General features: G+C 45.7%; 1 protein-coding gene across 1 annotated transcript; it reads left to right on the top strand.

Moving 5' to 3' along the window:
• Positions 1-5,999: 5,999 nt before the first annotated feature.
• Positions 6,000-18,769, top strand: LOC120915985 (phospholipase A2 inhibitor subunit gamma B-like). Its single transcript, XM_040326827.1, has 5 exons — positions 6,000-6,137; positions 10,910-11,026; positions 14,673-14,822; positions 17,509-17,649; positions 18,530-18,769. Exons 1-5 carry the CDS (start codon positions 6,083-6,085, stop codon positions 18,736-18,738), a joined length of 672 nt encoding a protein of 223 aa, XP_040182761.1. The 5' UTR covers positions 6,000-6,082; the 3' UTR covers positions 18,739-18,769.
• Positions 18,770-23,592: the final 4,823 nt, after the last annotated feature.

The following is a 23,592-nucleotide window of genomic DNA, read 5'->3' as shown; positions in this document are numbered from 1 at the left end:
CTAGTGTGAACCCAGCCTAAGACATCTGCAATCATTTTTTTTTATGAATCGAAATTTGGATGAAAGTTTTTTTTATTTGGATATATCTAAGATTTCAAATCACAATAGTAATGCAGTTTCAAAGACTCTGAAATAAATTTAAACAAAACAAAAAAAACGTAATGAGATAATGAATTTGAATTAGAAAAATCTAATTTGAATCTATTCAAACATCTTATTTCAATTGTATGCCTTACTGTATTTATTGCAATATGTTTCCATTTCAAATTTCAACTTAATTTTCCAATTTAAATTTCAACTTAATTTTCCAATTTGAATTTCAACTTAATTTTCAAATTTGTATTTCAAATTCATTTTCAAATTTGAATTTAAAATACATTTTCAAATTTGAATTTAAAATACATTTTCAAATTTGAATTCATTTTCAATTTTGAATTTGAATTCATTTTCAATTTTGAATTTGAATTCATTTTCAAATTTAAATTTGAATTAATTTTCAAATTCAGATTCAAATTAATTTTCAAAATCGAATATGGATTCAAGTTTGATATGCAAACATATTGCAATAAGTACAGAAATGTTTAAAAGTGAAATAAGACGAGGATAAAAATAGAAAAGAATAGAATATAAAAAAAAATAGAATAGAACGAATACAGCCATCTTCCGAAATTTGAATAGAATATATTAGCCAAATCCCAGCATACGTAATGAATATATGAAACAAAACCAAATATACAAAACTAATTCCGAAAATGATGAATGAAGAATATCCCTCTTGATTCGGCGATGGGCACGAGAGCCTCAGCTGTCCCAGGGCATTCGTTTTGAAAAGAATGGAACCATAAAGCCATTGTAAAGAAGAAAAGGACCTTCCCCAAATTCGGAAGAGCATAATTGTCTAAAATGTTTTCCTAAACTGCAGCATTAACAGGACTATTCGCTGTAAACTCCTGAACTCAAACATTTGGAGGGACATATAAAAAGAATTGGTCTTTTTATGTATGATAAGGGTGACACATTTATATAGTAATGTATTAACATTCCATATTATTTTATTGCTTACAACTGAATGTCATGTTACAAATCTCTGCATTTTTTCAGCCTGCCGGCATCCAGTCGACCAGGTATAATGTGATCTGTTTTCAGATTTATTTTCAGGTTTTAATAAACTTGTAAATGTTGCAAAGTTTCTTGCCCTTTATTATTGTATGACTGCAATGTTACCTGAGGCTGCCAAGACCGGTAATTCAGAGATTTTATTGCCACTCATGTATTTCATATTGTTTGCTTCCAGGAAATGTACTACCTATCCCTGGCTGTCTGCCATATTAATAAAAACAGAACAAATGTGTTTCCAGTTAGATCTGAGATGCAGATAAACCCTATTGAGTAGGGATGAGCCGAACACACCCCGTTCGGTTTGCACCAGAACCTGCGAACAGACCAAAAGTTTGTGTGAACTTTAGAACCCCATTAAAGTCTACGGCCCGGATTCAGAAAGGAGATACGACGGCGTATCTCCGGATACGCCGTCGTATCTCTGAGTCCGGCCAGTCGTAACCATGCGACTGATTCAGAGAATCAGTTACGCATAGATTTCCCTAAGATCCGACCGGCGTAAGTATCTTACACCATCGTATCTTAGGCTGCATATTTACGCTGGCCGCTAGGTGGTGCTTCCGTATAGTTACTCGATTAATATGCTAATTAGGTAGATACGCCGATTCAGAAACGCCTTTAAAGTGGACCTCTCCACTTTAAAGTCTAATCTTCACACTAGAAACTTGCAGATTTATGACTAAGCCCTGGATCAGATGATACGTGTTAGAAGAGGAACATAGTCTGGCGGAATGCATAAAGCTAGTTGACCAAAAACGCTCCTCAAGTGGTTTTGCAGCTTGTGTACATGTTTCCAGTTGGATCTGAGATGCAGATAAACCCTATTGAGATATTCCATCCACCATCAGTGGTGTATCCATAGTCCACTGGAATAATACCTATCACTGGGTATCTTTGCATTAAGGAGTGCTAGGGGACACCAGATGATATAAGTATTAGGCTGGCTTCACATCGTAGCATGAAGCGGCTCACAGCAGGGGTCCGGTGCATCTCCATTCACCGTTTCAGCACATTTTTTTGCTGAGTTTGGACCTGAAACGGACCAGAAGATGTACAGGACTCCTGTGCATATCGCACCGCATCCGCTCCGGAGATGTGTGAACCGGCTCCATAGGGAGCCAGTCACAATCTCCTGACATGCGAATTGGATGCAGTGAAAACCCACATCCACATCCAATTCACACTAGTGTGAACCCAGCCTAAGACATCTGCAATAAGTTTTTTTTATGAATCGAAATTTGGATGAAAGTTTTTTTTATTTGGATATATCTAAGATTTCAAATCACAATAGTAATGCAGTTTCAAAGACTCTGAAATAAATTTAAACAAAACAAAAAAAACGTAATGAGATAATGAATTTGAATTAGAAAAATCTAATTTGAATCTATTCAAACATCTTATTTCAATTGTATGCCTTACTGTATTTATTGCAATATGTTTCCATTTCAAATTTCAACTTAATTTTCCAATTTAAATTTCAACTTAATTTTCCAATTTGAATTTCAACTTAATTTTCAAATTTGTATTTCAAATTCATTTTCAAATTTTAATTTAAAATACATTTTCAAATTTTAATTTAAAATACATTTTCAAATTTGAATTCATTTTCAATTTTGAATTTGAATTCATTTTCAATTTTGAATTTGAATTCATTTTCAAATTTAAATTTGAATTCATTTTCAAATTCAGATTCAAATTCATTTTCAAAATCGAATATGGATTCATGTTTGATATGCAAACATATTGCAATAAGTACAGAAATGTTTAAAAGTGAAATAAGACGAGGATAAAAATAGAAAAGAATAGAATATATAAAAAAAATAGAATAGAACGAATACAGCCATCTTCCGAAATTTGAATAGAATATATTAGCCAAATCCCAGCATACGTAATGAATATATGAAACAAAACCAAATATACAAAACTAATTCCGAAAATGATGAATGAAGAATATCCCTCTTGATTTGGCGATGGGCACGAGAGCCTCAGCTGTCCCAGGGCATTCGTTTTGAAAAGAATGGAACCATAAAGCCATTGTAAAGAAGAAAAGGACCTTCCCCAAATTCGGAAGAGCATAATTGTCTAAAATGTTTTCCTAAACTGCAGCATTAACAGAACTATTTGCTGTAAACTCCTGAACTCAAACATTTGGAGGGACATATAAAAATAATTGGTCTTTTTTATGTATGATAAGGGTGACACATTAACATAGTAATTTATTAACATTCCATATTATTTTATTGGTTACAACTCAATGTCATGTTACAAAGCTCTGTATTTTTTCAGCCTGCCGGCATCCAGTCGACCAGGTATAATGTGATCTGTTTTCAGATTTATTTTCAGGTTTTAATAAGGGTGTCACTTGTAGATGTTGCAAAGTTTCTTGCCCTTTATTATTGTATGACTGCAATGTTACCTGAGGCTGCCAAGACCGGTAATTCAGAGATTTTATTGCCACTCATGTATTTCATATTGTTTGCTTCCAGGAAATGTACTACCTATCCCTGGCTGTCTGCCATATTAATAAAAACAGAACAAATGTATTTCCAGTTAGATCTGAGATGCAGATAAACCCTATTGAGTAGGGATGAGCCGAACACACCCCGTTCGGTTTGCACCAGAACCTGCGAACAGACCAAAAGTTTGTGTGAACTTTAGAACCCCATTAAAGTCTATGGCCCGGATTCAGAAAGGAGATACGACGGCGTATCTCCGGATACGCCGTCGTATCTCTGAGTCCGGCCAGTCGTAACCATGCGACTGATTCAGAGAATCAGTTACGCATAGATTTCCCTAAGATCCGACCGGCGTAAGTATCTTACACCGTCGTATCTTAGGCTGCATATTTACGCTGGCCGCTAGGTGGTGCTTCCGTATAGTTACTTGATTAATATGCTAATTAGGTAGATACGCCGATTCAGAAACGTACGTCCGGCCGGTGCATTTTTTTACGTTAGGCTTTTTCCGGCATAAAGTTACCCCTGCTATATGAGGCGTAGCTAATGTTAAGTATGGACGTCGTTCCCGCGTCGAGTTTTTAAAATTTTTCGTAGTTTGCGTAAGTCGTTCGCGAATAGGGCTGTACGTAAGTTACGTTCACGTCTAAAGCAATGACGACTTGCGGCGTAATTTCAAGCATGCGCACTGGGATTCTTTCACGAAAGGCGCATGCGCCGTTCGTAAAATACATCAAATACGTGGGGTCACAGTGAATTTACATAAAACACGCCCACATCATCCCCATTTGAATTAGGCGGGCTTACGCCGCCACACATACGTTACGCCGCCGTAACTAAGGGCGCAAGTTCTTTCTGCATACGGAACTTGCGCCCTAAGTTACGGCAGCGTACCGTATATGTGATACATTACACCGCACCGACAGATACGGCAATGTATCTGAATCCGGCCCTATGGGACTCGAACATTTGAAATCTAAAGTGCTAATTTTAAAGGCTAATATGCAAGTTATTGTCCTAACAAGTGTTTGGGGACCTGAGTCCTGCCCCAGGGGACATGTATCAATGCAAAAAAAACGTTTTAAAAACAGCAGTTTTTTCGGGAGCAGTGAATTTAATAATGCTTAAAGTGAAACACATTTTTTTTATTGGAAATAGTCCTTTAAATTTTGTACCTAGCGGGGGGTGTATAGTATGCCTGTGAAGCAGCGCATGTTTCCCGTGCTTAGAACTGTCCCTGCACAAAGTGTAATTTCTGAAGGAAAAAAAGTCATTTAACCACTTCCGGACCGCCGCATGTACATTTACGTCGGCAGAATGGCACAGACAGGCACATTGGCGTACCTGTACGTCCCTGCCTAGACGTGGGTCGGGGGTCCGATCGGGACCCCCCCGTACATGCGGCGGTTCCCGTGGCTTCAGGAGCGATCCGGGACGAGGGCGCGGCTATTCGTTTCTAGCCGCCTCCTCGCGATCGCTCCTCGGAGCTGAAGAACGGGGAGAGCCGTATGTAAACACGGCTTCCCCGTGCTTCACTGTGGCGGCTGCATCGATCGAGTGATCCCTTTTATAGGGAGACTCGATCGATAACGTCAGACCTACAGCCACACCCCCCTACAGTTGTAAACACACACTAGGCGAACCCCAACTCCTACAGCGCCCCCTGTGGTTAACTCCCAAACTGCAACTGTCATTTTCACAATAAACAATGCAATTTAAATGCATTTTTTGCTGTGAAAATGACAATGGTCCCAAAAATGTGTCAAAATTGTCCGAAGTGTCCGCCATAATGTCGCAGTCACGGAAAAAAATCGCTGATCGCCGCCATTAGTAGTAAAAAAAATAATAATAAAACTATCCCCTATTTTGTAAACGCTATACATTTTGCGCAAACCAATCGATAAACGCTTATTGCGATTTTTTTTACCAAAAATAGGTAGAAGAATACGTATCGGCCTAAACTGAGAATTTTTTTTTTTTTTTTATATCTTTTTGGGGGATATTTATTATAGCAAAAAGTAAAAAATATTTAGTTTTTTTCAAAATTGTCGCTCTATTTTTGTTTATAGCGCAAAAAATAAAAACCGCAGAGATGATCAAATACCACCAAAAGAAAGCTCTATTTGTGGGGAAAAAAGGACGCCATCTTTGTTTGGGAGCCATGTCGTACGACCGCGCAATTGTCAGTTAAAGCGACGCAGTGCCGAATCGCAAAAAGGGGCAAGGTCCGGGTCTTAAGTGGTTAAATCGTTCAGGAGAGGTTGGAAAAACATCCCGTGTACATGAAGCCTAAATCTGTACAATGGGGCAAAACCGAAAGGACGACTGAAGTTCAGCTTTAATATTTGTCAGAAGTTTTAAAGTTCAGATTGCTTTTCTTTTATTCCGTCCACACCTCTGATAAATGTGTAACTGGAACAATATCTAGCTAATGTTTACAAGGAAGGACTCAAGTCTCCATTAATGTTCCACTTACTTACAGTTGATACAGAATACGCGGTCAAGACATGATGAAACCGTACGTGACGCTACTCTGTGTTCTCTCCTTCTTTGCAAAATCAGGTTAGTCCAATGTCTGCGCTGAAGGGAGATCATCAGGGCAGGACCCAGGGGTGGGCAGAAGAGGTGACCACTTATGCCGTGTACACACGACCAGTTTTTCCGTTGGAATAAACTCTGACGGGTTTTTCTGACGGAATTCCGCTCAAGCTGTCTTGAATACCCACGGACACAGCAAATTCCGACCGTCAAAAACGCCGTGACGTACAACACTATGACGAGCCTAGAAAAGTTCAATGCTTCCGAGCATGCGTCAAATTGTTTCGGAGCATGCGTGTTGTTTTCTCCGTCGGAATTCCATACAGACGAACGGAATTTCCGTCGGGAAAATAGAGAACTTTAGGTAGATTCAGGTAGAGTTAGGCCGACTTATCAGTAGATAAGTCGACCTAACTCAGAATCTACGCCGACTTATGTTTAAGCGTATGCTTAAACAGAGATACGCTTAAACATATCTAAGATAGGACGGCTTGCGCCGTCCTATCTTATATTGCAATATTTTGGATGGCCGCTAGGTGGCGCTTCCATTGCGGTCGGCGTAGAATATGTAAATGAGTTGATACGCCAATTCACGAATGTACGCCTGGCCGCCGCAGTCGATTTACGCCATTTTCGTAAGGCATTAGCAGGCCTAAAGTTATTCCATCTATTAGGTGGAATAACAATGTTAAAGTATGGCCGCCGTTCCCGCCGCGAGATTCAAATTTTTTACGTCGTTTGCGTAAGTCGTCCGCGAATCGGGATTTACGTTGTTTATGTCAATAGGCCCGTGCGGCGTACTTAGCCGCAATGCACACTGGGACATGTAGGCGCCCGGCGCATGTGCAGTTAAAAAAAAACGTAAAAAACGTGAGGTCAAGCCTCATTACCATAAAACATGCCCCCTCCAACACATTTGAATTCGGCACCCTTACGCACGCCCGCTTTAGGCTACGCCGCCGTATATTAGCAGGCAAGTACATTGAGAATCATGTACTTGCCTAGCTAACTTACGGCAGCGTAGCCTAAACACGCTAAGCTACGCCGCCGTAACTTTAGTCCTATTTACCTGAATCTACCTACATGTCTAAGTTCTAAGATGAAAAATTTCCGTCTTGTTTTTTTCCAACGAAAATTCCGACCGTGTGTACGCGCATTACAGCTCTATAATGGAAGGGGTGGGGGGCAAAAATAAATGTTGTACACTCAAGCCCTGTACACACGATCGGATATCTGATGGAATCTAATCCGATGGATTTTTTCGTCGGATATAGCCGATGAAGCTGACTTTCATCAGTCTTGCCTACACACCATCAGTCAAAAATCGACTTGATTCTGAGCATGCATGGATTTTTGACCGATGAACTTCCACACAGACGATCGTTTTTTTTCTATCGTTTTTTTATCCATAGGAAAAATTTAAAACATGTTCTATTTTTTTTCACTGATGGAAAACAAACCGATGGGGCCCACACACGATCGGTTTGTCCGATAAAAACGATCCATCGGTCTGTTTTCATCAGACAAACTGATCGTGTGTACAGGGCTTTAGTAGACATCTACAATTTGTTTATTTTCAAATAGAAACTTTTGCTATTTGGAGATTCAGATGTATTCAATCATAACAAAACAAATTGTCCAAATTTAAATTAAAAAATGAATTTTAATTTGAAAATGAATTAGAACTAGAAAATGCATTTCCTGCAGAAAATGTGTGGGAATGCTGAATAGCTGAATCGGTAAAGCTAACTGGATGAATAGCTTAAATACATAAGAAAAAGTTGAAGAAATGAGAATAGTTGGAAAAGAAGGGAAGGTGAATTGTTGGCTTTAAAAGTTAGCAAAAAATAAGCCCAATACTAACTCTGTTTAATTGATAACATTTTCTGAAAAGATCACTAAACTTAAACAGCTTTTTTTACAAAAACTGTAAAAGATATCAAACTGAAAAGATATGTCTGGATAGCTGAATATTTTGCGAACATTTTAAAGTTGGTTTGGCGTCTGCAGGTGAAAGTATGAAGGAGCTGACACTTTTGGTAGGGGAAGAAGATTTTAAGGATTTGAAGCATGCTCTCATTGACTTCAAAGTTAAAAAAAAAGTGTTAAAAAGCTTAATATTTTAAAAAGTAGAAATAGTAGAAAAAATTGAAGAAGTCCCATCATTAACCGAAAGAGCTGAACATTTTAAACGTTTATTAATTTTAACAACTTAAGGACCGGACCATCATGCTGCTAAATGACCCAAGGGGTTTTTACAATTCGGCACTGCGTCGCTTTAACAGACAATTACGCGGTCGTGCGACGTGGCTCCCAAACAAAATTGGCGTCCTTTTTTCCCCACAAAAAGAGCTTTCTTTTGGTGGTATTTGATCACCTCTGCGGTTTTTATTTTTTGCGCTATAAACAAAAATAGAGCGACAATTTTGAAAAAAATGCAATATTTTTTACTTTTTGCTATAATAAATATCCCCCAAAAACATATATAAAAATATATTTTTTCCTCTGTTTAGGCCGATACATATTCTTCTACATATTTTTGGTAAAAAAAATCGCAATAAGCGTTTGTCGATTGGTTTGCGCAAAATTTATAGTGTTTACAAAATAGGGGATAGTTTTATTATTTTATTTTTTTTTACTACTAATGGCGGCGATCAGTGATTTTTTTCGTGACTGCGACATTATGGCGGACACTTCGGACACTTTTGACACATTTTTGGGACCATTGTCATTTTCACAGCAAAAAATGCACATAAATTGCATTGTTTATTGTGAAAATGACAGTTGCAGTTTGGGAGTTAACCACAGGGGGCGCTGAAGGAGTTAGGGTTCACCTAGTGTGTGTTTACAACTGTAGGGGGGTGTGGCTGTAGGTCTGACGTCATCGATCGAGTCTCCCTATAAAAGGGATCACTCGATCGATGCAGCCGCCACAGTGAAGCACGTGGAAGCCGTGTTTACAGCTCCGGGAGTGATCGCGAGGGGGCGGCTAGAAACGAATAGCCGCGCCCTCGTTCCGGATCGCTCGCCGCGGGAATCCAACCGCCGCATGTAGCAGGGGGGGTCCCAATCGGACCCCCGACCCGCGTCTAGGCAGGGACGTACAGGTACGCCAATGTGCCTGTACGTGCCATTCTGCTGACGTACATATACATGCGGCGGTCCAGAAGTGGTTAATAGGTGAAAGTATGCAGAAGTTATGTAGAGCCAAAAAACGTACGGAATAAAATTTAAATTAAAACTAGAGAATGCATTTCCTGCAGGAAATGCGTGGGAATGCTGAATAGCTGAATGAATAGCTTAAATCCATAAGAAAAAGTTGAAGAAGTGAGAATAGTTGGAAAAGTAGGAAAGCTGACACTAAACTGAATTGTTGGCTTTTAAGGTTGCAAAGAATAAGCCCATTTTCTGAAATGATCACAAAACTTAAACAGCTTTTTCACAAAAACTGTAAAATATATATCTGGATAGCTGAATATTTTAAAGTTTGTTTGGCGTCTGTAGGTGAAAGTATGAAGGAGCTGAAACTTTTGGGAGCGGAAGAAGATTTTAAGGATTTGAAGCATGCTCTCATTGACTTTAATGTTAAAAAAAGTGTTAAAAACGTAATATTTTAAAAAGTATAAATTGTAAAAAAAAAAATAATAAGTCCCATCATTAGCTATAAGAGCTGAACATTTTAAAAGTTGAATGGTTTTAATAGCTGAAAGTATGCAGAAGGTACGCAGAGCCAAAAAAATTACGGAATAAATTTAAATTAAAGATAAATAAAAAAAACGAATAACAATAGTGGGACTGCTGAAGCATTCCCACTAATTAAAATTTAAATTAAAATGAAAGGGGCCAGATTCAGATAGGTCAGCAGATCTTTAGATCCGCGTAACCTATCTGTTTTACGTTACGCCGCCGCAAGTTTTTGAGGCAAGTGCTTTATTCAGAAAGCACTTGCCTCTAAAGTTGCGGCGGCGTATCGTAAATCCCCCTGGCGGAATTCAAATTCCGCGGCTAGGGGGCGTGTAAAATTTAAATCAGGCGCGTCCCTGCGCCGTCCGCTAAATTTCCCAGCGTGCATTGCTCCAAATGACGTCGCTAGGACGTCATTGGTTTCGACGTGAGCGTAAATTACGTCCATCCGTATTCGCGAACGACTTACGCAAACGACGTAAAAAATTCAAAATTCGACCCGGGAACGACGGCCATACTTAACATAGAATACGCCGCATATAGCAGGGGTAACTATACGCCGGAAATAGCCGAACGCAAACGACGTAAAAAAAATGCGCCGGGCGGTCGTTCGTTTCTGAATCGGCGTAACTCCTCATTTGCATATTCCTCGCGTATACAAACGGAAGCGCCACCTAGCGGCCAGCGGGAGATTGCAGCCTAAGATCCAACGGTGTAAGTCACCGAGCCATCATCTCCTCTCACTCGGCTGTCACATCACACACGCACAGTCCCGCCTCCGCCATCGGCATTGGACCATTTCCTGTGACAGACAGAACACTGGTCCAATGCTGGTGGCGGAGGCGGGACTGTGCGTGTGTGACGTGACAGCCGAGTGAGAGCCGAGAGGAGATGACGGCTCGGTGATTTTCTGCATTTTGCCATCCCCCCTCCTTCCCCTTCGAGTAATGCTATCGGTATACGCCGATTAATACGGTAACTCAATGAATGAATCCAAAATGAAACACATTTTTCCGTTGTGAACATCTCTAATACTTAGGTGTTTTGTTTTGCGCACCACCGCGGGTTTAAAAATATATTATACATTTATATGTTTTGTGTTCTTCCTGCAGGTCTCTCCCTCTCCTGCACGGTCTGTCTGGTGCAAGGTGCAACTTTCTGCACAGGGAACAATGTGACGTGTGCCTCGGGAAGGGTATGTGTGTCTACCCACACAGTAAGCATGGAAGGTATGCTACCTGCCGGTCAATGATCTTTTCTGAGCAAATACTTTACCTATGGGAAGTGTACTTAGACCTTCTGTTTGTATCACTAACAGACCAGATTCACGGTGACTCTTTGGCTACTATGGGTGCTTTGTAGGTTCAGTTTCACTGACACGGCTCAATCTAAGAAACCATTAGGAGCCACAAAATACGGGCAGAGAGCTAAAACCTTCTGTGAGCCTACCTTATGGAAGACCATCATTAGTCAGAGACTGCAACCAGAAACTGTAGAGGCAATGAACACTTTGGTCAGTGTTATTTTAATATACAAGAGGACAGCGGCCATGCGTTCTGGTTCCCCTATATACTGCTGGTCGGGGGGGGGGACAAATGCTTCTGGTTTCTGGTTTGAGGACAAAATGTTCGACCTTAACGATCAGTGGGAGGAAAGCATTTCCCACCATCTGTGGTCAGTGGTAAGAAAAAATGCCCAATGTCTGTCATCAGTGGGAGAAAAAAAGAATTGGTGATTACTGGGGTAAAATGTGAGACAATGGTATCTAGTAAGGAAATGAGGGAACATGCTCAGTGAGGTGCAAGGGAGGAGCAGAGATGCTCAGTGAAAAAAATAGGGGCAATGGTGCTCAGTGGTGAAACAGGAAGGGGTTAAGGGATGGACAAGGGGGAGGTAAAGGGTTGTGGGATGGGTAAGGGGTTGTGGGATGGACAAGGGGCATTGGGGTAGACTAAGGGGCAGTGCAGAGACAATAGAGTGTACAGGGGGCAGTGGGGGTACAAAGGGGTAGTGGAGGGGACAGGTGAGCAGTGAGGCTCAATGGTGGGACAGAGGGGTGGTGAAGTGGACAGGAGTGGTGGGGGATAGTGGGCTAGACAAAGAGGTAGTGGATGGGGACATTAGAGTGGCAGGGGTTTAGTCAAGTGCACAGGTGAGCTGGGTGTATAGTGGGGTGCACTGGGAGGGCATTGGAGTGTATAAGGGAACAGTGGGGTGGACAGGGGGGGAAGTCAAGTGCACAGAAGGCGAGAGATTGGAGAGATTGAGAGTGAACATTAGAGTGGGCAGGGTTGTAGTCAATGGTTGGGTGTATGGTGTGGTACACAGGGAGGCAGTAGGGTACATGGGGACAGTGGGTTGCAGGTGGAGAGTAGGGGGTGGAACAGTGGGAAATGGGGACAATAGGGTGGACATTAGCGTAGTGGGGTTTACAGCGGAGTAGAAAGGTGAGGAGTCAGGGGACAAGGAGGTTGTGAGGTGCAAGGGGGAACAGTAGGGTGGATATGGGCACACAGAGGGGCAGTGGGTTGCACAAGGCAGTAGTGGGTTTAACAACAGAAAATGGGGACATTGGGGTACACAGGAACAGTAGGGTGGACATGGGGGTAGTGGGGTGTATGGGGGAGTAGTCAGGTGCACAGGGGGGTAGGGAGGTGGACAATGAGGGAACGGGGGGGTTGTAATGTGCAAAGGGGGACAGTAGGGTGGATGGGGGCAGTGGGGTGCAGAGGGGAGTGGGTGGCACAGGGGAGCAGTGGGTTGAACAGGGGGGCATTGGGGTACACAGGGACAGTAGGGTGGGCATGGGAGTAGTGGGGTGTATGGGGGAGTAGTCAGGTGCACATGGTGGCAGGGAGGTGGACAGTGAGGGGTCAGGGGGTTGTGAGGTGCAAGGGGAACAGTAGGGTGGATGGGGGCACATGGAGTGGCAGTGGGTTGCACAGAGGAGTAGTGGGTTTAACAGGGGAAAATAGGGACATTGGGGTACACAGGGACAGTAGGGTGGACATGGGGGTAGTGGGGTGTATGGCGGAGTAGTCAGGTTGACAATGAGGGAACAGGGGGGTTGTGTTGTGCAAAGGGGGACAGTAGGGTGGATGGGGCAGTGGGGTGCAGAGGGGAGTGAGTTGTACAGGGGGATATTGGGGTATAAGGGAACAGTGGGGTGTACAGTGAGGTGGATAGTGGGGTGTATAGTAAGGGGACAGTGGGGTGTACAGTGAGGTGGGTAGTGGGGTGTACAGTGAGGTGGGTAGTGGGGTGTACAGTGAGGTGGGTAGTGGGGTGTATAGTAAGGGGACAGTGGGGTGTACAGGGAGGTGGGTAGTGGGGTGTACAGTGAGGTGGGTAGTGGGGTGTACAGTGAGGTGGGTAGTGGGGTGTATAGTAAGGGGACAGTGGGGTGTACAGGGAGGTGGGTAGTGGGGTGTACAGTGAGGTGGGTAGTGGGGTGTACAGTGAGGTGGGTAGTGGGGTGTATAGTAAGGGGACAGTGGGGTGTACAGGGAGGTGGGTAGTGGGGTGTACAGTGAGGTGGGTAGTAGGGTGTAGAGTGAGGTAGGTAGTGGGGTCTACAGTAAAGTAGGTAGTAGGGTGTAGAGTGAGGGGACAGTGGAGTGTACAGGGAGGTGGGTAGTAGGGTGTAGTGTGAGGGGACAGTGGGGTGTACAGGGAGGTGGGTAGTGGGGTGTACAGTGAGGTAGGTAGTAGGGTGTACAGTGAGGTGGGTAGTGGGGTGTACAGTGAGGTGGGTAGTAGGGTGTAGTGTGAGGGGACAGTGGGGTGTACAGGGAGGTGGGTAGTGGGGTGTACAGTGAGGTGGGTAGTGGGGTGTACAGTGAGGTGGGTAGTGGGGTGTATAGTAAGGGGACAGTGGGGTGTACAGGGAGGTGGGTAGTGGGGTGTACAGTGAGGTGGGTAGTAGGGTGTAGAGTGAGGTAGGTAGTGGGGTCTACAGTAAAGTAGGTAGTAGGGTGTAGAGTGAGGGGACAGTGGGGTGTACAGGGAGGTGGGTAGTAGGGTGTAGTGTGAGGGGACAGTGGGGTGTACAGGGAGGTGGGTAGTGGGGTGTACAGTGAGGTAGGTAGTAGGGTGTAGAGTGAGGGGACAGTGGAGTGTACAGTATTAGTAAAAAAAATCCCAATAAGTGTATAGTGATTGTTTGTGTGAAAGTTATAGCGTCTACAAACTACGGGATAGATACTACTAATGGCGGTGATCAGTGACTTATGTGGGGACTGTGATGGTGCAGCATGAAATCTGACACTAACTGACACTTTGTGGGAAATGGCCGACTGACATCACCAGTGACACTAATACAGTGATCAGTGATAATACTATGCACTGTCACTGTACTAATTACACTGGGCAGGAAGGGGTTAACATCCAGGGGCAATCAAGGGGTAAATGTATAACGAACTATGTGTACTGTGTGCTGATTTTTACTACCGATCAATGTGTTTCTTTTCCCTTCTTTGCAGGGACACCAGTACAGTGATCGGTGCTAAAAATATGCACTGTCACTGTACTAATGACACTGGCTGGGAAGGGGTTACCATTAGGGGTAATCAAAGGTTTAACTGTGTGGCTAACCTGTGCTTACTCACTGTGGGGGGAGGTGCTTTTACTAGGGGAAGGCATGCTTTGCAGGAACACCGAATCCATGCCTTCCCTACTGACAGAACGGCGATCTGCCTTGTTTACATAGGCAGACTGTTGTTCTGCCTGCGTACTGTACAATCGGCGGGTGCCGGCAGACATTAAGCCTGCGTACCCGCCGCAGGCTGGGAGGTCTAGCAATATGCAAATCGGCCAGTATAAACCAAACACTAAAAAAAATGTATAATATGGTATCTTTTTTCCCTCTACTTGTAGATGGAGTGAAGAAGAGCGAGTACTTCGGAAGAACCTGCGCGCCGGAAACTCAGTGTGGGCACCCGGGAATTTTCAGCACTTACAACAGCAAATCAAAAAAGGGGATTTCCTGTTGTTACAGCGATAATTGCACCCCTTCCCCTCCGCAGCGTGAGTACTGCTCATACCGTTATGTGCGGTCACAGTGTAAAGTCATATATATATATATATACATACAGTCAGTGGCGTCACTAGGGTTGGTGTCACCCGGTGCGGTAAAACATGGTGTCACCCCCCCTCTGTCTAGGCTGCCCAGCACCAAGTAGGAAGCGCACGGGGCGCACCCCAAACCAGCCCCTGTAAATGATAGTATAGGGCAGTATAGTGGCAGGTTAGGGTAGTATAGAGTGGTATAGTGGCAGGTTGGTGTAGTGGGGTGGTATAGGACAGGTTAAGGTGGTATAGGGCATGTTGGGGTGATATAGGGTAGTTTGGGGTGGTATAGGGCAAGTTAGGGTTGCAAAGGGGAGGTTGGGGTGGTATAGGGCAAGTTAGGGTGGTACAGGGCAGGTTGTGGTGGTATAGTGCAAGTTGGGATGGCATGGGAAAGGTTTGGGTGGTACAGGGCAAGTTAGGGTGGCATTGGGCAGGTTGGGGTGGTATAGGGCAAGTTATGGTGGCATAGGGCAGATTGGGGTGGTACAGGGCAAGTTAGGGTGGCACAGGGCAAGTTGGGATGGCATGGGAAAGTTTGGGGTGATACAGGGCAGTATGGGGTGGTACAGGGCAGGCTGTGGTGGCACAGGGCAGGCTGGGTGGTACAGGGCAGGCTGGGGTGGAACAGGGCAGGCTGGGGTGGTACAGGGCTGTTTGGGGGGGGTACAGGGCAGGCTGGGGTGGTATAGGGCTGTTTGGGGGGGGTACAGGGCAGGCTGGGGTGGTACAGGGCAGGCTGGGTGGTACAGGGCAGGCTGGGTGATACAGGGCAGGCTGGGGTGGTACAGGGCAGGCTGGGATTGCACAGGGCAGGCTGGGCATGTTAGTTAAAAAAAAAAACGGATGGTGTCACCCCTCTAGCGGGTGTCACCCGGTGCGGACTGCACCCCCCGCACCCCCCTAGCAATGCCTCTGCATACAGTGGAATTGAATCAGGCACCAAGATACAACGCCTCAGACTCAGAGATACGCCGTTGTATCTCCTACGTGAATCTGGGCCAATATTTTTTTACTTTTTGTTATAATAATATCCCAATTTTATTTTATTTTTTATATATATTTTTTCTCAGTTTAGGCCGATATGTATTCTTCTACATATTTTTGGTAAAAAAACAAAACAACGGGCCAGATCCACATAGATCGGCACTGGCGCAGCGTATCTGAGATACGCTACGCCGCCGTAACTTACTTGGCTTTGTTTCAAATCCACAACGAATTCGCGCCGTAAGTTACGGCGGCGTAGTGTATTTCTGGCGGCGGAATTCAAATCGGCGATTAGGGGGGCGTGTTTCATTTAAATGAAGCGTGTCCCCGCGCCGAATGAACTGCGCATGCTCCGTTTTTCTAAATTTCCCGCCGTGCATTGCGCGAAATGACGTCGCAACGACGTAATTTTTTAAACTTAGACGTGACTTACGTCCATCCCGATTCACGGACGACTTACGCAAAAAAAAAAAATTCAAATTTCGACGCGGGAACGACGGCCATACTTAACATGGCAAGTCTATTTATACGCCACAAAATACCAGCTTTAACTATACGCCGGAAAAAGCCGACTAGAGACGATGTAAGAGAATGCGATGGCCGCGCGTACGTTCGTGGATTGTCGGAAAAAGCTAATTTGCATACCCGACGTGGAAAACTACGCAAACTCCACCCAGCGGACGCCAAAGTATTGCACCTACGATCCGAAGCCGTACAAAGCCGTACCCCGGTCGGATCGAACCCAGAAGCCGTCGTATCTTGTTTTGAGGATTCAAACTAAAGATACGACACGGCAAATTTGAAAGTACGCCGGCGTATCATTAGATACGCCGGCGTACTCTCACTGTGGATCTGGCCCAATAAGCGTATATTGATTGATTTGCGCAAAATTTATAGCGCCTACAAAATAGGGGATAGATTTATGAATTATTGGCGGTGATCTGCGATTTTTGTGAGGCCTGCGATATTGCGGCGGACACATCGGACACATTTGACAAATTTTTTGGGACCATTCACATTTATACAGCGATCCCTGCTATAAATATGCACTGATTACTGTGTTAATGTGACTGTCAGGGAAGGGGTTAACACTCGGGGGCGAGGAAGGGGTTAAATGTGTTCCCTAGGGAGTGATTCTTACTGTGGGGGGAGGGAGGTGACTGGGGGAGGTGACCGATCTGTGTCCCTATGTACAAGGGACACAGCATCGGCCTCCTCTCTCCCTGACAGGACGTGGATCTGTGTTGATCTACGCCCTTGCTCTGTCACTGCCGATCGCGGGTAACTGGCGGACATCGCGGCCACCAGGCACGCGCATCGGCATCACGTGATACGCTGGGCACAGTTTTGCCCTGCTCAACGCCCTCTGCAGCGCACGTGGGTTATGTAAATAGAAGGACGTCCACCCGGCACTTGAGAGCCGCGCTGTGGTTGTCTTTCGTCTACAGCACGCGTCTCAAGTGGTTAAAAAACATTTGGAAAAAAAAATGTCCTTACCAGGAATGGGTGTTGTTAGGCAAATTGTTCTAATCTGCACTTCCTATTCCGCAGTAGTCTTCATTCTTCTCCTCCTTGCGTTGTCTTCTGGGAAATGTGGGTGTGCTGTCTTCTGGGACCTGTGTCCTCGCTAACACAGCATTTTTCTTTTCCTCTCCAGTATTACCAGATAATGATGAACCCAACGGCTTGACTTGTCCTACCTGTAAGGCCAGTGGTGCTCAATGGTGTGACACCGGGATGACCATGACTTGCACCGGAGAGGAGACGCGCTGCATCGTACAATACTCCAAAATCACAGGTATGTGACCAGGAAAAAGAGGACAGCCTGGTCAATACATAACCAACAATGGAGGAGTGTGTGGGAGTGCCTATAGACTGCGCGTCATACGTCAGCGGCATCGGGACGCGTGTCATACGTCAGCAGCATCGGGACGCGCGTCATACGTCAGCAGCATCGGGACGCGCTTCATACGTCAGCAGCATCGGGACGCGCTTCATACGTCAGCAGCATCGGGACGCGCGTCATACGTCAGCGGCATCGGGACGCGTGTCGTACGTCAGCAGCATCGGGACGCGCGTCATACGTCAGCGGCATCGGGATGCGCGTCATAGGTCAGCGGCATCGGGACACGCATCATACGTCAGCGGCATCGGGACGCGTGTCGTACGTCAGCAGCATCGGGACGCGCGTCATACGTCAGCGGCATCGGGATGCGTGTCATAGGTCAGCGGCATCGGGACACGCATCATACGTCAGCGGCATCGGGACACGTGTCATACGTCAGCGGCATCGGGACACGTGTCATACGTCAGCGGCATCGGGATGCGTGTCATAGGTCAGCGGCATCGGGACACGCATCATACGTCAGCGGCATCGGGACACGTGTCATACGTCAGCGGCATCGGGACACGCGTCATACGTCAGCGGCATCGGGACGCGCGTCATACGTCAGAGGCATTGGGACGCGCGTCATACGTCAGCAGCATCGGGACGCGCGTCATACATCAGAGGCATTGGGACGCGTGTCGTACGTCAGCAGCATCGGGACGCGCGTCATACATCAGAGGCATTGGGACGCGCGCCAATCTGACGGAACACCAGCTCTATCTTTCATTTTAAAGCCGTGATGGACATTTAACCCACTGATCTCATTTATTTATTTTTTCATCCACCTCAGGACCTCCAGGAACAGAGACCAGCGAGCTTATTCTCCGAGGATGCGCCACCCCCAGTATCTGCAGCATTGGCAATCAGACCCACCCCACCGACGGCCTGACTGCTGAGGTTCAGATTTCCTGCACTGGATCCGCCAACGGGCTTCACCGCCACTTCTATCACCATGGAAACATGGCACTTTTTACCATACTGCTTCTAATTATTACCTGAAATGTAAGTTTGTAGCCAAATAAAGACGCAACGTTTCATGGAAGCGTAACTCAACTTTTGTCGAGTAAAAAACATTCTACTCTGGGTGATCGATGTTCATTACAAGGATTGTAACAAACCTTGGGCCGGATTCAGAAAGACTTACGAGGGGCGTATAACTAGATACGCCGTCGTAAGTCCGAATCCGCGCCGTTGTATCTTTAAGCGTATTCTCAAATTATGATACGCTTAAATGTTGCTAAGATACGACCGGCGTAAGTCTCCTACGCCGTCGTATCTTAGGGTGCATATTTACGCTGGCCGCTAGGTGGCGCTTCCGTTGATTTCGGCGTAGAATATGCAAATGAGCTAGATACGCCGATTCAGAAACGTACGTGCGCCCGGCTGATTTTTTTACGTTGTTTACGTAAGGCTTTTTCCGGCGTAAGGTTACCCCTGCTCTATGAGGCGTAGCCAATGTTAAGTATGGACGTTGGGACAGCGTCAAATTTTTGCGTCGTTTACGTCGTTTGCGTAAGTCGTCCGCGAATAGGGCTTTGCGTAAATTACGTTCACGTCGAAAGCATTGACTATTTGCGACGTGATTAGGAGCATGCGCACTGGGATACGTTCACGGACGGCGCATACGTCATTTACGTGGGGTCATGTTTTATTTGCATAAAACACGCCCACCTCTTCACAATTTGAATTCGGCGCGCTTACGCCGGCAGATTTACGCTACGCCGCCGCAACTTACGGCGCAGGTTCTTTGTGAATACAGAACCTGCCTCACTAAGTTACGGCGGCGTAGCGTATCTGAGATGCGCTACACCCGCACAAAGTTACGGCGGGCTATCTGAATCTAGCCCTTTGTTATTATTCTAAAGATATAGCTGTTTGTTTGTCTGTGTCCATGCGCCAAGTGAGTCCGTATAGGAGCCGTTTTATAATTATCAGCTGCTGCACCTGCAGGGAGTCCAATGAGAAAAATTGGCAGGGTCTGCATCCCTTTAGACTTTTTTTCTTCCCTTTGGGAGCATCTCATCAAAAATTACATTTTTGTTGCAAAAAAAAAAATCGCAATAAGCGTTTATCGATTGGTTTGCGCAAAATAGATAGGGCCAGATTCAGAGAGATCGGCGTATCTTTAGAGCGGCGTAGCGCATCTGATATGCGCTACGCCGACGTAACATAGAGTGGCTCGTACTGTATTCACAAAGCACTTGCTCCCTTTCTTGCGCCGGCGTAACGTAAAATGGCCGGCGTAAGCCCGCCTAATTTAAAGTAGCAAGGCAGTGGGCGTGTAGGATTATAAAGAAGCGTGACCCCATGTAAATGCATGGCCGAACGAACGGCGCATGCGCGCGCATGCTCAGAATAACATCGCAAATACTCCCCAAGATACGACGGCTCAATGTGTACGCCGTGAACGTAACCTACGCCCAGCCCCATTCACGTACGACTTACGCAAACGACGTAAAATCCGACGGCAGTTCCGACGTCCATACCCTAAACGACTTAGACCAGCTTTTTGGTGGTTTAACTTTACGCCGGAAAAACGCCTTACGTAAACAACGTAGATTACAGCGACGGGCGCGAGTACGTTCGTGAATTCGGCGTATCTAGCTCATTTACATATTCGACGCATAAATCAACGGAAGCGCCCCTGGGCGGCCAGCGTAAATATGCACCCAAGATACAACGGCGTAGGAGACTTACGTCGGTCGTATCTTGGCAAAATTCAGGCGTATCTCATTTAAAGAATCAGCGCATAGATACAACGGCCCACATTTGGACTTACGACAGCGAATCAGTAGATAAGTCGGCGTAAGTCTTTGTGAATCCGGGCCATAGTGTTTACAAAATAGAGGATAGTTTTATTGCATTTTTATTAAAAAAAAATGTTTTACTACTTATGGCGGCGATCAGCGATATTTTTGTGACTGCGACATTATGGCGGACACTTTGGACAATTTTGACACATTTTTGGGACCATCGTCATTTTCACAGCAAAAAATGCATAAAAAATGCATTGTTTACTGTGAAAATGACAATTGCAGTTTGGGAGTTAACCACTAGGGGGCGCTGAAGGGGTTATGTGTGACCTCATATGTGTTTCTAACTCTAGGGGGCGGGGCTGGACGTGTGACGTCATTGATCGTGTTTCCCTATATCAGGGAACACACGATCAATGACAGCGCCACAGTGAAGAATGGGGTAGCTGTGTTTACACACAGCTCTCCTCGTTCTTCAGCTCCGGGGACCGATCGCGGGACTCCAGCGGCGATCGGGTCACGGAGCTTCGGACCATGTTGCGGGCACGCACCCGCGACCCACGGCTGGGCACTTAAAGAGGACGGACAGGTACGTGCTTGTGCCCAGCCGTGCCATTCTGCCAACGTATATGTGCAGGAGGCGGTCCTTAAGTGGTTAAATGTCCTTATTTCTTCTGAGAAATCCTCACTTCCTGTTCTTCTGTCTGTAACTCCACACAGTAATGCGAGGCTTTCTCCCTGGTGTGAAGTGTCGTGCTCGCCCCCTCCCTTGGACTACAGGAGAGTCAGGACGCTCTCTACGCTGCAGATAGAGAAAGGAGCTGTGTGTTAGAGGGCGTCCTGACTCTCCTGTAGTCCAAGGGAGGGGGCGAGCACGACACTCCACACCAGGGAGAAATCCTCACATTACTGTGTGGAGTTACAGACAGAAGAACAGGAAGTGAGGATTTCAAATTCAAATTCGGCGGGTAGGGGGCGTGTATCATTTAAATGAAGCGCGTCCCCGCGCCGAACGAACTGCGCATGCGCCGTCCCTAAAATATCCCAGTGTGCATTGCTCCAAATGACGTTGCAAGGACGTCATTGGTTTTGACGTGGACGTAAATGACGTTCAGCCCCATTCACGGATGACTTACGCAAACGACGTAACTTTTTAAAATTTCGACGCGGGAACGACGGCCATACTTAACATTGGCTGCGCCTCATATAGCAGGGGCAACTTTACGCCGGGAACAGCCTAACGGAAACGTCGTAACTTTACTGCGTCGGCCGCGTGTATGTTCGGGAATTCACGTATGTAGCTAATTTTACATACTCGACGCGGAAATCTATGGAAGCGCCACCTAGCGGGCGAAAAAAAAATTGCAGTTAAGATCCGACGGCGTAAGAGCCTTACGCCTGTCGGATCTAATGGATATCTATGCGTAACTGATTCTAATAATCGGACGCATAGATACGACGGCTCGGATTCAGACTTATGACGGCGTACATGGCGCTGCGCCGTCGTAAGTCTTTTGAGAATCTGGGCCTAAATATCTTACATAGTTTGTAGGCGCTATACCTTTTGCGCAAACCAATCAATATACGCTTATTGGGTTTTTTGTTATTTTTTTTATACCAAAATATGTAGCAGAATACACATTGGCCTAAACTGATGACGAAATTTGATCTGATCAAATCACACCAAAAGAAAGCTCTATTTGCGGGAAAAAAAGTGTCGAACAAAAAAAAAAAGCGTACAGCGTCGCACGACCGCGCGATTGTCAGCTAAAGTAAGACAGTGCCGTATCGGAAAAAAATGGCCTGGTCATGAAGGGGTTAAAACATTCCAGAGCTGTTATTTTTCCTCCCAGACAGTCACAAGCACATTACTGACTTTAACCACTGGGGGGCAACAGAGCATTTTATTTTATTTTTTCAGTAGAGGGACAAAAAGTAACAGAGGTAATGAAAAGTACAATACAATACAATACAATACACTACACTACACTACACTACAATACAATACAATACAATACTGTCATACCGACAAATAAATCCACGAACACTAAAAACGTATTGAATGAAAGTTGATGCGCAGCCTTTTATCTTTTTAGATAGATTAGGGAAACAAGAGAAAATCTATCCAAAGATTTTCTAAAAAAAACTCTTAAAGACTGACCACTTACCGGTCACTATGACTTCACTACTGGGGGAAGAGAATCCAACAACACAAATACACTGTGTATCCAAAAGTATTGGGACGCCTGCCTTTACAAGCGCGTGAACTTTAACCACTTCCGGACCGCCGCATGTACATTTACGTCGGCAGAATGGCACGGACAGGCACATTGGCGTACCTGTACGTCAATGCCTGGACGTGGGTCAGGGGTCCGATCGGGACTCCCCCCCCCCCGGTACCTGCGGCGGTCCCCGTGGCTGTCCGAGCAATCCAGCTAGAAGAGGGTGAGGAGAGGAGGGGGAGAGGAGGGTGAGGAAAGGAGGGATAGAAGAGGGTGAGGAGAGGAGGGGTAGAAGAGGGTGAGGAGAGGAGGGGGGGGAGGGTGAGGAAAGGAGGGATAGAAGAGGGTGAGGAGAGGAGGGGTAGAAGAGGGTGAGGAGAGGAGGGGTAGAGGAGGGTGAGGGGAGGAGGGATAGAGGAGGGGTAGAGGAGGGTGAGGAAAGGAGGGATAGAAGAGGGTGAGGAGAGGTGGGGTAGAAGAGGAGGGGTAGAGGAGGGTGAGGAGAGGAGGGATAGGAGAGGGAGAGGAGAGGAGGGATAGAGGAGGGTGAGGAGAGGAGGGATAGAAGAGGGTGAGGCGAGGAGGGATAGAAGAGGGTGAGGCGAGGAGGGATAGAAGGGGGTGAGGAGAGGAGGGATAGAAGAGGGAGAGGAGAGGAGGGATAGAGGAGGGTGAGGAGAGGAGGGATAGAGGAGGGTGAGGAGAGGAGGGATAGAGGAGGGTGAGGAGAGGAGGGATAGAGGAGGGTGAGGAGAGGAGGGATAGAAGAGGGTGAGGAGAGGAGGGGTAGAGGAGGGTGAGGAAAGGAGGGATAGAAGAGGGTGAGGAGAGGAGGGGTAGAAGAGGGTGAGGAGAGGAGGGGTAGAAGAGGGTGAGGA

This window comes from Rana temporaria, chromosome 10, assembly GCF_905171775.1.
Source record: "Rana temporaria chromosome 10, aRanTem1.1, whole genome shotgun sequence".
In the NCBI taxonomy this organism is placed as follows: domain Eukaryota; kingdom Metazoa; phylum Chordata; class Amphibia; order Anura; family Ranidae; genus Rana; species Rana temporaria.
This window is presented reverse-complemented; position numbering and strand designations above follow the sequence as displayed.